General features: G+C 37.7%; 1 protein-coding gene across 1 annotated transcript in view; it reads right to left on the reverse strand.

Annotated features, from left to right (window-relative positions):
• Positions 1-2,553: 2,553 nt before the first annotated feature.
• LOC128698924 (uncharacterized) overlaps positions 2,554-15,435 on the reverse strand; it is a 37,040-nt gene continuing 24,158 nt past the window's right edge. Inside the window, exons 2-3 of the mRNA XM_070096882.1 lie at positions 12,913-13,052; positions 2,554-4,210 (exon numbers count right to left, since the gene is read on the reverse strand). Of these exons, the coding sequence (XP_069952983.1) occupies positions 3,373-4,210; positions 12,913-13,052 (978 nt within the window). The 3' untranslated portion in view covers positions 2,554-3,372. The remainder of the gene's footprint in view (positions 4,211-12,912; positions 13,053-15,435) is intronic.

Consider the following 15,435-nt stretch of genomic DNA (forward strand, 5'->3'; position numbering starts at 1 on the left):
CTGTGTGCCTATACTATTTATGTATAAGATGTAATAATGTAAATGTTTTGAAAGACAAATCCAATGTAATGTAATAATTTAAAGCAATCTTGATTGTTAAATATATGAAGAATTGCTAAATCACCATAGAAAATTTTACTTTAAAGAGGAAAATAAAATTTCTATACATTAACTGTTAACAAAAAGTTTTTCAAGACATGTCCACATTTTTTTTTTTAATTTAGCATACAGTATCTCCTCACTTAATGATGTACTAATTTACTGACTGCTCGGACTTACAACCGGTTCTCCAACCAGTATGCAAATCTGTGCATATTAGAGCTGATTTCCTCTATTCTGTTCATTACAGTATACAATACACAACTGTATAAACATTTAAAAATATAAATGGTGCAAAGGTGACATATAAAAAATATCTAAAGATGGTTGGCACAAACCCACCACCAGTACAATATGCTCCTCGCTTAACGACCAATTCGCTTACCAACCTACTCTTAGGAACAGAATAATTTATGTAATTGTTTTCATAGGGAATACCATGTGTCTCTGTACTTGAGTCCTGGCAAGCCATCTCTCTCTCTCAAATAAAGAAACACAGATACTGCTAGTCTTTAATAATCGTCAAAATCTGCTTAGTCTCTTGATGGCCGAACTTTTTAGCAATGCTACACAAAGCCTATTGTGGAGAACATTTCATGGGGAGTGAATGCCAAACCAGCAGGGGTTATACATCACCTGGGAGGAATGGAATTTCCCAAACTACAACAATTACTGTACATACACAAATAACCCGCACATAAAAGAGAGAAGCTTACGACGACGTTTCGGTCCGACTTGGACCATTGACAAAGTCACACAGTGTTACTTTGTCAATGGTCCAAGTCGGACCAAAACGTCGCCGTAAGCTTCTCTCTTTTATGTGCGGGTTATTTGTGTATCGTTCCAGTCACAGTATTGTGCCTTTTTGTGTTATTTAATTACTGTACATCTGATGAGAGTATATTTTGTATATGAATATAGAAATCTCCATTGTGTACACCTGTATGAATAAAACGGTACAATGATCATACTGAAGAAGGTTCAGTCTCAATCAGAATGTACGAGTACTGAGGTGTAAACATTTAAAACCGTATTTCCACTATAATGCATTCACTAATACATTATTACAACTGTACACACACATTCATTTTTTTAATGAAGACGGAGCCCTAAACCAGTAGAGGTTATATAGCACCAGGAAAATAGAAGGTATTTAAATCTGAGCCAAGCAGAGGATAAATCCAGCTCTTTGAATCAAGAGCTTTTTACTGGCATCAAGTATCCTCCACTTAGGGATATAAAATAATAACCAATAACCTATAAAGTATATATATACTATATAGTGCAGAATAACCACTGTGAAAAAAATAGTGAAATTCCAAGTGCTTTCGTAATTTCTCACATTATAATGTGAGAAATCGTGAAAGCACTTGGAATTTCATTATTTTTTCACAGTGGTTATTCTGCATATTGTGATATCACCTGTTTACTGTGAACTTACTGTATGTATGTATGTATGTATGTATGTATGTATGTATGTATGTATGTATGTATATATATATATATATATATATATATATATATATATATATATATATATATATATATATATATATATATAAATATATATATATATATAGTATATAAACATTACCTATATTATTACATATGAAAAATATAAAAATAATTCATAAAACATTACAGTGGTACCTCGAGTTACGAAATTAATTTGACCCAGAAGGCTGTTTGAGTGCGGATACCGAACGAATTTGTTCCCATAAGGAATAATGTAAATTAGATTAGTCCGTTTCAAGCCCCTAAAAACATACTTACAAAAGAACTGGTGGCCTGGTGGCGAAAGCTCCTGCTTCACACACGGAGGGCCCGGGTTCGATTCCCAGCGGGCAGAAACATTTCAACGCGTTTCCTTACACCTGTTGTCCTGTTCACCTAGTAGCAAATAAGTACCTGGGTGTTAGTCACATCCTGGGGGGGGACAAGATTAAGGGCCCCAATGAAAATAAGTTACAGTCCTCGATGACGCACTGAATTTCTTGGGTTATCCTGGGTGGCGAACCCTCCAGTGTTAAAAACCCAAAGAAAATCTTATCTTAATTTACAAAAATACACTTATATAACTGTTTGAGTTGGGAGCTGTTTGAAACTCGAGGTACCTCTGTACAGTGGACCCCCGGTTTACGATATTATTTCATTCCATGTGTGCTCAAATTATAAATAAATAAATAAATAAAAGTATGTTCAGGTGCCAGTACTGACCGAATTTGTTCCCATAAGGAATATTGTGAATTAGATTAGTCCATTTCAGACCCCCAAACATACACATACAAACGCACTTACATAAATACACTTACATAATTGGTCGCATTGGGAGCTGATCGTAAACCGGGGGTCCACTGTATTTGGAATTAAAAAAAAAATGCCATCATGGGACAAACGAAAGCCTGTTTATTATAATCACTTTTTTAAATCATGGTAGAAGAAAAAAATTAAGAATGCAATCCATACATTTATTCTAACAAAATTACAGCAATAATTTTTAAGCACCAAAATATTTTTCAAAAATAGTAGACCAAAAATATAAAATTAACATTTCATTTTCAAATCAACAACGAGGCTTAAATTATGACTTTTCAGTCTATTGTATGCTATTTCTTAATGCACAATGTTTATTTCTAAATATTATACATTAAATTACCTTACATTCAAAATTACAGATTTTAATTTTATGAATGTTGGGTAGAATTATGTGTTTTATGAATAATTCCATTTATTGATCCTAATCATTTTCTTGCATCACTCCAATACTTTTGTGTATTCTATTACATTTTTTTTTTACCTTACTGGCCATCTTCCCCAAAGAAAAAAAAAAGGAAATCAATTCACCTTCATTCATTCAAATGCTGTTTTGTTAGATGTGTACTCACCTAATTGTGGTTGCAGGGGTCGAGACTTGGCTCCTGGCCCCGCCTCTTCACTGACCACTACTGGGTCCTCCCTCTCCCTGCTCCATGAGCTTTATCATGTCTTGTTTTAAAACTATGTATGGTTCCTGCCTCCACTGCATCAAAATGCAAATGACCCACAGACCAACATTCCTGCCTTATCAGCACTACATTGCATCAACACAGTTTAAAAATCTCAAACAGCAGTATTTAGAAGCTAATTAGCATCTATTAATACATCATTATTCTTGCAGTTAAATAAGAGTGAATCAAACGGTGGGAAAAGTTTTGGTAGATTATAATTAATGTATTTGCATGAAAGCTCTAAGCCTGCATGGAACAAACAGTGCCAAAGGTTGCTGTTAAGTTGCTACTTCTTGTCAATCAACATTTCACTTTCTAAAATATACTCAATTTTTACTTCTGCACGACAGTAAGTTGTACCAACAAATTTTACGCCCTTGTGTTCAGTGTCGATGTCACCCGAGTCTGTCATCACAAAAGTTTTACAAATTTTTAACAAGACCTTATAGGTCTGATCAGGAACTAGGTGAACTGGCTTTTTAAAATGGCAAACAGCACCTTTCCAAGTCCCTTGAGCAAATTCCTCTTCAGCTGAATTGAGCACAGATACCTCACCATCTTCAACACTTGAAATACATGGAGAAGAAATCTTCATTAAAAATATTGGCTCTGATGTCTTAAAATTATCAAGCACTTGAAGGAGAAGTTCACTCCTAAAGTTAAAACTATAGTTACTACCATCTGATAAACGGGGCCTAAACAAGCAGCAAGAACTCATTATATGTTTTCGTTTCTTTGTTGAAAGAAATGAAATAAAGTCTGGTAAAACTACAGATTGTACACCTTCAATTCTTTGTAGAATAGCCACACCTTCATCATTAGTGAGAATGCCAGAAGGCAGCACATATCTCATAAATTCTTCAGATGTCATTACAAGAAATCTCACCAGAGGAAGAAATCCCTTCACTATATTACGCAGCTTGGGAATGAAAGGTTCTTCTCCACAATGATTAATGTCAGATGGTACTGCTACTTCCGTTTCTTTTTTCTTCTTTTCGCAGACTACTACTTCTGACTTGGCTTCATCATCTTGTGCCTCCTCAACATTAAGAACTTTTTTCTCAACATTTTCTATGTCACCTTTCAGCACCTCATCTTCAATGATGGTTAACTGTACTAAGCCCCTGTATTTTCAGAGTAAAAAAAATAAATTTAGAATTAAAAACATTACTGAACACAAATGTTTTTACGGCATTGAAATAATCACAGGAAAAGGGCCTAAATAAAAGAAAATTTATATATAATACAGTCTCTCCTCACTTAATGACAGAGTTCCATTCCTAAGAGTAGGTTGGTAAACGAACTGGTCGTTATGCGAGGAGCAAACGATACTAGTAGTGGGTTTGTGTTAACCGTCTTTAGATATATATATATTTTTTTTAACAAGTCAGCAGTCTCCCACTGAGGCAGGGTGACCCAAAAAAGAAAGAAAATCCCCAAAAAGTAAATACTTTCATCATCATTCAACACTTTCACCTCACTCACACATAATCACTGTTTTTGCAGAGGTGCTCGAAATACAACAGTTTAGAAGTATATACGTATAAAGATACACAACATATCCCTCCAAACTGCCAATATCCCAAACCCCTCCTTTAAAGTGCAGGCATTTACTTCCCATTTCCAGGACTCAAGTCCGGCTATATAAAATAACCGGTTTCCCTGAATCCCTTCACTAAATATTACCCTGCTCACACTCCAACAGCTCGTCAGGTCTCAAATATCATTCATCTCCATTCACTCCTATCTAACACACTCACGCACGCTTGCTGGAAGTCCAAGCCCCTTGCCCACAAAACCTCCTTTATCCCCTCACTCCAACCCTTTGGAGGATGACCCCTACCCTGCCTTCCTTCCCCTACAGATTTATACGCTCTCCATGTCATTCTACTTTGATCCATTCTCTCTAAATGACCAAACCACCTCAACAGCCCCTCTTCAGCCCTCTGACTAATACTTTTATTAACTCCACACCTCCTAATTTCCACACTCCGAATTTTCTGCATAATATTTACACCACACATTGCCCTTAGACAGGACATCTCCACTGCCTCCAACTGCCTCTTTAGCCCATAAATGGTCCAAACATATTACCTGGAGTTCACCTGGAGAGAGTTCTGGGGGTCAACGCCCCTGCGGCCCGGTCTGTGACCAGGCCTCCTGGTGGATCAGAGCCTGATCAACCCGGCTGTTACTGCTGGCTGCACGCAATCCAACGTACGAGCCACAGCCCGGCTGGTCAGGTACCGACTTTAGGTGCTTGTCCAGTGCCAGCTTGACGACTGTCAGGGGTCTATTGGTAATCCCCCTTATGTATGCTGGGAGGCAGTTGAACAGTCTCGGGCCCCTGACACTTATTGTATTGTCTCTTAACGTGCTAGTGACACCCCTGCTTTTCATTGGGGGGATGTTGCATCATCTGCCAAGTCTTTTGCTTTCGTTGTGAGTGATTTTCATGTGCAAGTTCGGTACTAGTCCCTCTAGGATTTTCCAGGTGTATATAATCATGTATCTCTCCCGCCTGCATTCCAGGGAATACAGGTTCAGGAACTTCAAGCGCTCCCAGTAATTGAGGTGTTTTATCTCCGTTATGTGCGCCGTGAAGGTTCTCTGTACATTTTCTAGGTCAGCAATTTCACCTGCCTTGAAAGGTGCTGTTAGTGTGCAGCAATATTCCAGCCTAGATAGAATAAGCGACCTGAAGAGTGTCATCATGGGCTTGGCATCCCTAGTTTTGAAGGTTCTCATTATCCATTCTGTCATTTTTCTAGCAGCTGCGATTGATACAATGTTATGGTCCTTGAAGGTGAGATTCTTCGACACGATCACTCCCAGGTCTTTGACGTTGGTTTTTCGCTCTATTTTTTGGCTGGAATTTGTTTTGTACTCTGATGAAGTTTTAATTTCCTCGTGTTTACCATATCTGAGTAATCGAAATTTCTCATCGTTGAACTTCATATTGTTTTCTGCAGCCCACTGAAAGATTTGGTTGATGTCTGCCTGGAGCCTTGCAGTGTCTGCAATGGAAGACACTGTCATGCAGATTTGGGTGTCATCTGCAAAGGAAGACACGGTGCTGTGGCTGCCATCCTTGTCTAAGTCAGATATGAGGATGAGAAACAAGATGGGAGCGTTTTTGCCACTAGTGCCCCAAACGTATATATACGTTTTATTTGTTATGCATTCAACATTGCCACGATAAGCGTGAGTCGCCTAGACATGAGAGAATGGGTGTGCACACTCACTTTGCACCATACTGAAATAATTGGGGATGCCGTGGTACCATATGGTCTTTTTTCCTATTAAAAAAAAAAAAACTATTTATTTTTCTCGAAAAATTTGGGGCACTACGCAAGAGAACGTATATATACGTTTGGACCGTTTGCACCATTTACAACATTGTTAGTATATTTTTAAATGTTTATACAGTAATGTACTGTACATGTATATTGTAATAAAATAGAGGAAATCAGCTCTAATATACATTATACTTATGTATGCACATTGGTCAGAGAGCTGGTCATAAGGCCAAGTGGTCGGTAAACGAGTATGTTAAGTGAGGAGAGACTACAATAATGAAAATTTCAACATTCACTCAAAAATCAAAGCCATTCATCAGACATCATCTCACTCATAATTGATGATTTACTTCTTAGAGATTTCAACAAATACCATACAGACACTGCCTACTAATAAGACTGTTTTTCACTGTCAATACATTCATCAGAGTTCTCATTCACACACCACTTTTTCCATTTCTTTTTGAAATTTATTCAATATGATCTAACCTGCATTGTGTGTTTTCCTCGTATTGAATCAACACTGATTTTTTTATGAACACACTGGCCATTTCCTGCCGAAGCAGGGTGACAAAAAAAAAAAAAAAATGATCACTCAATCACTGTCTTGCCAGAGGAGCGCTGACATTACAGTTCAAAAACTGATTTATAAAAATATATTAAAACATACACTAGCAATCCTTGTTAGAATTCAGTATACTGATGATGGATTTTATAAATGAAATTTTTTATTGGTAACTTCAGAAAAGTTTGAAAGAAAATTACCCTAAATGAACTCATTGATATTAATTTACATAACTGAATCTTAAAGCTAATAATAATCATAATAAAAGAATTAGCAGTTGGTTTATTAGGTTTAAAGCCTATCAATTACACAAGAGTAAGACTGCACTTCACCTTTGCAACAGCTGTTTGATATATATCAGAACCAAATATATATCTGGTTCCTAAAATAGGCATTAAAAAAACTTTGTAAATATATACATTAAGATACACAGCTCTTGGTATATATACAGTAGGGCCCCACTTATATGGCAGGTTAGGTTACAGGCTATCGCCAGAAAACAGAAAGCCATTTTTTTCCACTAATAAAGGCATATACAGTGGACCCCCGGTTTACGATATTATTTCATTCCAGAAGTATGTTCAGGTGCCAGTACTGACCGAATTTGTTCCCATAAGGAATATTGTGAATTAGATTTGTCCATTTCAGACCCCCAAACATACACATACAAACGCACTTACATAAATACACTTACATAATTGGTCGCATTGGGAGCTGATCATAAACCGGGGGTCCACTGTACAGTGGAACCTCTACTTGCGAGTTTAATCCGTTCCATGACCTTGCTCGCAACTGGATTTGCTCGTTTGCAGAGTCAATTTTCCTCATTTAAATTAACTGAAATGCAATTAATCCATTCCAGTGGAATTCTGTGCTTCAATAATTTCGCTAATATCAACTCTATGGCTTATTTATCTATCTCACTTCATCTAGTATGACATAATAAACAATATAAATAACATAGAAACTTGATATATATACTCTAAAATGAATAAAATATGTAATTCATGTAGTGGTATGGGCGGTGTCGGTGGTGGACGAGAGTTTGTCTGGAGACCGGACAAAATACTTTTTGAATAATTTCGCTAATATCATCTATACAGCTTATTTATCTATCAAAGTTCATCTAATATGACATAATAAACAATATAAATAACAGAAACCTGATATATACTCTAGAATGAATAAAATATGTCATTACATATGTGGCGGCAGCGGGCGACAAGTGTTTGTCTGGAGACAGGACAAAATATTTCTTGAATATTTCGCTATCATCAACTCTACGGCTTATTTATCTATCACAATTCATCTAATATGACATAACAAACACTGTAAATAACATAGAAACCTGATATATACTCTAGAATGAATAAAATATGTCATTACATATGTGGCAGCGGCAGCTGATGAGTTTGTCTGGAAACAAGACAAAATATCCATTGAATATTTCGCTATCATCAACTCTGCGGCTTATTTATCTATCACAGTTCATCTAATATGAAATAATAAAAAATGTAAATAAAACAGAAACCTGATATATACTCTAGAATGAATAAAATATGCCATTATGTAACAGGTGGAGGCGGCCACAACCGCTCCTTCTATGTTGTGCTAAACACCGCCATCTAGTGACGGCCTTTTGAAGCCGTCTATTATTATAATTATTATTATGTAGTACATTATTATTAAATATGTGTTATTTTTATACGTATTATATTATTATTCTTATTGTATTATATTATTATACGTACTATTATTATTATACATATTATTATTATTATTACAATATAAATAATTTGTAATTTTTATTCACGCAAAAAATATAAGATTTACTGTTACGCCTTATTGCAATAATTGTATAAATAATGTCAACCCATTCACAACTGCATATTGGAATGGACAGTGACATCATTTGTTTACTCTGAAACATAGCCAAAACAATCGAACACTTCTCCTGTGTTGAGCTCAATTTCAAGGTACTTTTCGTCGTGAAAGCAATCAAAATCATATCTATTTCTGTAAAATATCTTCAATTCTATCAAATGAGACCAGAAAAATGAGAATACAACCATAAAAACCTTATGAAAATAGCGCTAAGGGGTGGCTAATTGCCGAGACGTGAACTCCATTATTTATGCTTAGATTTCTTTCATTTTTGGTGTACGTTAAGAAGCATCTTTCCATCATACATTGCCCAAGTTTCAATAAGATAGTCCAACAAACAAATGAGATACAATTCCCTAGATCAAGAGCAAGAGCCCTCACCAGAGTCAAGGAACCTGCCTTGAGGTCTGCTCGCTTATAGAAATTTTGCTTGCATATGGAAACAAAAAATCGACCCATCGACTGCTCGTATTTGGAAAAACTCACACGTGGATGGGCTCACAAGTAGAGGTTCCACTGTATATGCCTAGTTCTATTACTAACTTATATTAAGCTAGTAATAGAGCTAGGCATTAAATAACACAAAAGTAAAATACATACACAGTACATTCATTACTTACCTTAAAATATTTGTAGTCTTATTAATGTAGGCAAGAGGTGAGTAGTATTTATTTGTAGGAAGTCAGGTCAGCAGAAATTTGTGGTTACAGGAAAGTGGGTGCGGGAGGGGAGAGGAGCGAATGGTGGAATGATGATGTAAAGAGAGTAGTAAGGGAGAAAAAGTTAGCATATGAGAAGTTTTTACAAAGTAGAAGTGATGCAAGGAGGGAAGAGTATATGGAAAAAAGAGAGAGGTTAAGAGAGTGGTGAAGCAATGTAAAAAGAGAGCAAATGAGAGAGTGGGTGAGATGTTATCAAGAAATTTTGTTGAAAATAAGAAAAAGTTTTGGAGTGAGATTAACAAGTTAAGGAAGCCTAGAGAACAAATGGATTTGTCAGTTAAAAATAGGAGAGGAGAGTTATTAAATGGAGAGTTGGAGGTATCGGGAAGATGGAGGGAATATTTTGAGGAATTGTTAAATGTTGATGAAGACAGGGAAGCTGTGTATAGGGCAAGGAGGAATATCTTGTAGGAGTGAAGAAGAGCCAGTTGTGAGTATGGGGGAAATTCGTAAGGCAGTAGGTAAAATGAAAGGGGGTAAGGCAGCTGGGATTGATGGGATAAAAATAGAAATGTTAAAAGCAGGTGGGGATATAGTTTTGGACTGGTTGGTGCTATTATTTAATATATGTATGGAAGAGGGTAAGGTACCTGAGGATTGGCAGAGAGCATGCATAGTTCCTTTGTATAAAGGCAAAGGGGACAAAGGAGTGTGCAAAAATTATAGGGGGATAAGTCTGTTGAGTATACCTGGTAAAGTGTATGGTAGAGTTATTATTGAAAGAATTAAAAGTAAGATGGAGAAGAGGATAGCAGATGAACAAGGAGGCTTTAGGAAAGGTAGGGGGTGTGTGGACCAGGTGTTTACAGTGAAACATATAAGTGAACAGTATTTAGATAAGGCAAAAGAGGTTTTTGTGGCATTAATAGATTTGGAAAAGGCATATGACAGGGTGGATAGGGGGGCAATGTGGCAGATGTTGCAGATGTATGGTATAGGAGGTAGGTTACTGAAGGCAGTGAAGAGTTTTTACGAGGATAGTGAGGCTCAAGTTAGAGTATGTAGGAAAGAGGGAAATTATTCCCAGTAAAAGTAAGCCTTAGACAAGGATGTGTGATGTCACTGTGGTTGTTCAATATATTTATAGATGGGGTTGTAAGAGAAGTAAATGCGAGGGTCTTGGCAAGAGGCGTGGAGTTAAAAGATAAAGAATCACACATAAAGTGGGAGTTGTCACAGTTGCTCTTTGCTGATGACACTGTGCTCTTGGAAGATTCTGAAGAGAAGTTGCAGAGGTTGGCGGATGAATTTGGTAGGGTATGTAAAAGAAGAAAATAAAAAGTAAATACAGGAAAGAGTAAGGTTATGAGGATAACAAAAAGATTAGGTGATGAAAGATTGGATATCAGATTGGAGGGAGAGAGTATGGAGTAGGTGAATGTATTCAGATATTTGGGAGTGGACGTGTCAGCGGACAGGTCTATGAAAGATGAGGTGAATCATAGAATTGATGAGGGGAAAAGAGTGAGCGGTGCACTTAGGAATCTGTGGAGACAAGGAACTTTGTCCTTGGAAGCAAAGAAGGGAATGTATGAGAGTATAGTTTTGCCAACGCTCTTATATGGGTGTAAAGCATGGGTGATGAATGTTGCAGCGAGGAGAAGGCTGGAGGCAGTGGAGATGTCATGTCTGAGGGCAATGTGTGGTGTGAATATAATGCAGAGAATTCGTAGTTTGGAAGTTAGGAGGTGCGGGATTGCCAAAACTGTTGTCCAGAGGGCTGAGGAAGGGTTGTTGAGGTGGTTCGGACATGTAGAGAGAATGGAACGAAACAGAATGACCTCAAGAGTGTATCAGTCTGCAGTGGAAGGAAGGCGGGGTAGGGGTCGGCCTAGGAAAGGTTGGAGGGAGGGGGTAAAGGAGGTTTTGTGTGCGAGGGGCTTGGACTTCCAGCAAGCATGCGTGAGCGTGTTTGATAGGAGTGAATGGAGACAGATGGTTTTTAATACTTGACGTGCTGTTGGAGTGTGAGCAAGGTAACATTTATGAAGGGATTCAGGGAAACCAGCAGGCCGGACTTGAGTCCTGAAGATGGGAAGTACAGTGCCTGCACTATGAAGGAGGGGTGTTAATGTTGCAGTTTTATAAGAAACTGTAGTGCAAAGCACCCCTCTGGCAAGACAGTGATGGAGTGAATGATGGTGAAAGTTTTTCTTTTTCGGGCCACCCTGCCTTGGTGGGAATTGGCCAGTGTGTTAATAAAAAAAAATATAAATAACTATTACATAATGTTTTCCCTCTGCCCGGCAACCACACCTCCATAGCATATAACCATTACTTTTATTATTTATTAACACAATGGCCAATTCCCACCAAGGCAGGGTGGCCCAAAAAAGAAAAACTTTCATCATTCACTCCCTCACTTTCTTGCCAGAGGGGTGCTTTACACTACAGTTATAAAACTGCAACAGTAACACCCCTCCTTCGGGGTGCAGACACTGTACTTCCCATCTCCAGGACTCAACCCCAGCCTGCCGGTTTCCCTGAATCCCTTCATAAATGTTACTCTGCTCAGATTCCAACAACGCATTAAGTATTAAAAACGATTTGTCTCCATTCACTTCTATCAAACACACTCATGCACGCTTGCTGGAAGTCCAAGCCCCTCGCACACACGTTACATAGCATATATACACAGTATGTTTATATGCTATGTAACGTGTTTCTTGTATAATTTTGAAGAAAATATCACAGATGGATTAATGAAAATGTCTATATTAACATACAATATGACATTTAATGTGCCCAAGAGTGATTAATATGTACTTTTTGTATTACTATGGCATTAAGACTAGAGGGACACTCTTAGTGATTAATGTGTACCTGCATGCCAGTACAGTGTATAAGTATATTTAGGTACAGGTACACAAGTACAGTGGACCCCCTCATAACGATCAGCTCCCAACTCGACCAATTATGTAAGCGTATTTTTGTAAATGCTTTTGTAGGTGTATTTTTAGGGGTCTGAAACGGACTAATCTAATTCACAATATTTCTTATGGGAACAAAATCGGTCTATAACGGCACCCAAATAGACTTCTGGATTGAAATATCGTTATGCGGGGGTCCACTGTATTATTATCAGAGCACATATAAATTATGCAATAACTTTAAAACACTTGAAATTTTGGAAAGTTTCCAGACATAATAGATGTGCTGATGGAGAATATAAACAAACAGGGTGGCACTCTCCATATTATAAAGACAGGTGTCGTATAGTGAGTTTTGGTCATAATTTGAAATAGCCATATTAGCGGAACGCCGTAAAGCGGGGCCCTACTATAAACCCTTCATAAAAGCATTAATGTTTACACTATTCTGACTATAATTTGCTTTGTAACAATAATTAACATTACCAAGATTGGAGGGCAGCAAATACTTTGCCCTCTGAAGATACATTGAGCTTGGGGTGACTAAGGACCTTCTTCAGAGATGATGGCCTAAGAAGACCAAAGTTCTTTGATTCCAACACTGCCTCTGAGGATGTTGCAAGTACCTGTTGGAAATTCCAAACTATGGTATTTTAAATGTTGATACAAAACCTGCCATTAGCAGGTATCAATTCATGAGGATATTTTTAAATGCTGCAGTTAAGAGGAACACTAAGTGTGAAATGTAAACTGCTGGAAAAACAACAAGAATGATGTTGAATGACTCTTCTGTCTCTCTCTGCCTTGTTACAATAATAAAATTTATTTGTACAAGTACATATACAACATGTACAGGCCTAGCTGACATCAATGACATACTACTATACAGAAAGCCCCTTGTTATGCAGAGCATTTTTGGCAAATTAGGTCAATTTTGTCCCCAAGATGTGACCCACACCAGCTGGCTAACACTCAGGTACCTATTTTACTCCTAGGTGAACAGGGACAGTAGGTGTTTTAACCCTTTCAGGGTCAAGACCCCCTGATCCTAAACTCATTCTCAGGGTCAAAAATTTTTCAGAAAAAAAAATTATGTTTTTCTCATGAAATGATAGAGAATCCTTTCCCGGTGGTAATGACACCAAAAGTATGAAATTTTATGGAAAACTTATGGAATTATGCTCTCGCGAAGTTAGCGGTCTCGACGATATATGTATACGCATCGGCAATTTCGCCCCACTTTGAACCCTATTTTCAACCAATTCCAATGTTCCAGTCGACTAAAATCATAACTATTTCACTAGTACTCCCTTTGTTCTATTGAATGAGTACAAGAAGCTGCCCATTTACAGATTTCAGCTACACAATAAAGTGGTCAGAAATTGGCAATTTGGCCAATTTCACAAATTTCAAACAATGCCAATTTCAAAATAAGGTCAGGAATAAACAAGATAGACATTCCTGGCACTAAAATAACATTTTCTCTGTTCATTAGTCATGTCTCCAGGCCCCTTTTCTATTACACTTGCTTTCCATTTTGAATTTTTCTCACAAAAAAACAGAAGATTTACTGTTATGCATTATTGTAAAAATGGTATAAATAACATCAGCGCACTTGTGAAAGAATACATGTATTAGACTCGCCAGTTAATGTGTATTGGACGCATGATGTGATTTGTTTACTCCTGAGCATCAGCAAAAAATCGAACATTTCTGCTACTTTGAGCTCAATTCCAAGGTACTATTGATTTTGATTAGTTTCACAATGATCTCCATTTCTGTAATACATCTTCCATTCTATCAAATGAGATCAAGAAAACGAGAATACTACCATAAATATCATACAAAAATACATGGCAAAGTTGCTGTTTTAAACCAAAAACACAGTCAGTTTTTTTCTCTCATTTTGCACTGTGCTGCAGGATTTCTTTTTTATACTGTGCACACTGACCATGCAGACCCATTATTTCATATGTAGGCCTACCAGCTCTCTCACTAAATTTGAAAGTGCTAGAATTTACGTGTTCAAGTACAGCACCAACCCTGGCTTTCAAGCCTTACAAGTATGGCACCGACCCTGAAAGGGTTAAGGAAACACACTCGAATGTTTCTACCCATACTGGGGATCGAATCACGGACCTCAGTGTTGGTAAATTACTAATGAATTTAAAAAACACAATTCCCACTTAAAATTAAAACATGCGCATTCAATGATTTAACTCTTTCAGGGTTTTGGCCGTACTAGTATGGCTTACACGCCAGTGTCCATGACGTACTAGTACGCATAAATTCTAGCACCTTCAAATCTCACGGGAAAAGGCTGGTAGGCCTAGATGTGAGAGAATGGGTGTGTGTGGTTGGTGTGCATGGTAGAAAAAAAATCTGGGACCCAGTGGCGCATTGTGGGAACGCCATTTTAGTAGACCTTGTTCACCATGCCTCGCAGTAAGAAGCTCCTCACTCCTCAGTGAATTGGGACATTTTGTTCCCCAGTGATAGTTCTAATACAGATGGAAGTGCTAGTGAAGATGAGTTTCAAGGTTTTGGCGAGGTTTTGACTGAAACTAATGGCCATAATATCGGTAATAGTGAGGAAAACCCAGACGACCCTCAGCCTTCCACCTCTGCTGCTGGGCCGTCTTGTCCACGTTCAATTGTACCAGAATCAAAGTGGAAACTCCTATTTTCCCAAATCCCGGACTCAGATGTGAGCAGTGGAGATGATAGTGATAGTGAATATGAACTACAAGCTCTTGAAACCAGTTCCAGTAGTGATAGTGAAGTGCAATACATGTATTCTCGAGTGAAGCGTCAGTATATACGACGATATATGCGCTCTGGTAGTGTGCCATATGCTATTCCAAGGGGAAGGAGTACATCTCGGAGTACATCCCGTCGCTGTACAACAGGAACAGACAGTGAAAATGACGATGATAGTGTTGCAATTGGGATGGAAAATGTGCATGGTGGTGGTAGTGGTGGTGCCAGCTGTGAGGCACCAGCATTGGG

This window comes from Cherax quadricarinatus, chromosome 55 (genome assembly GCF_038502225.1).
Source record: "Cherax quadricarinatus isolate ZL_2023a chromosome 55, ASM3850222v1, whole genome shotgun sequence".
NCBI lineage: Eukaryota > Metazoa > Arthropoda > Malacostraca > Decapoda > Parastacidae > Cherax > Cherax quadricarinatus.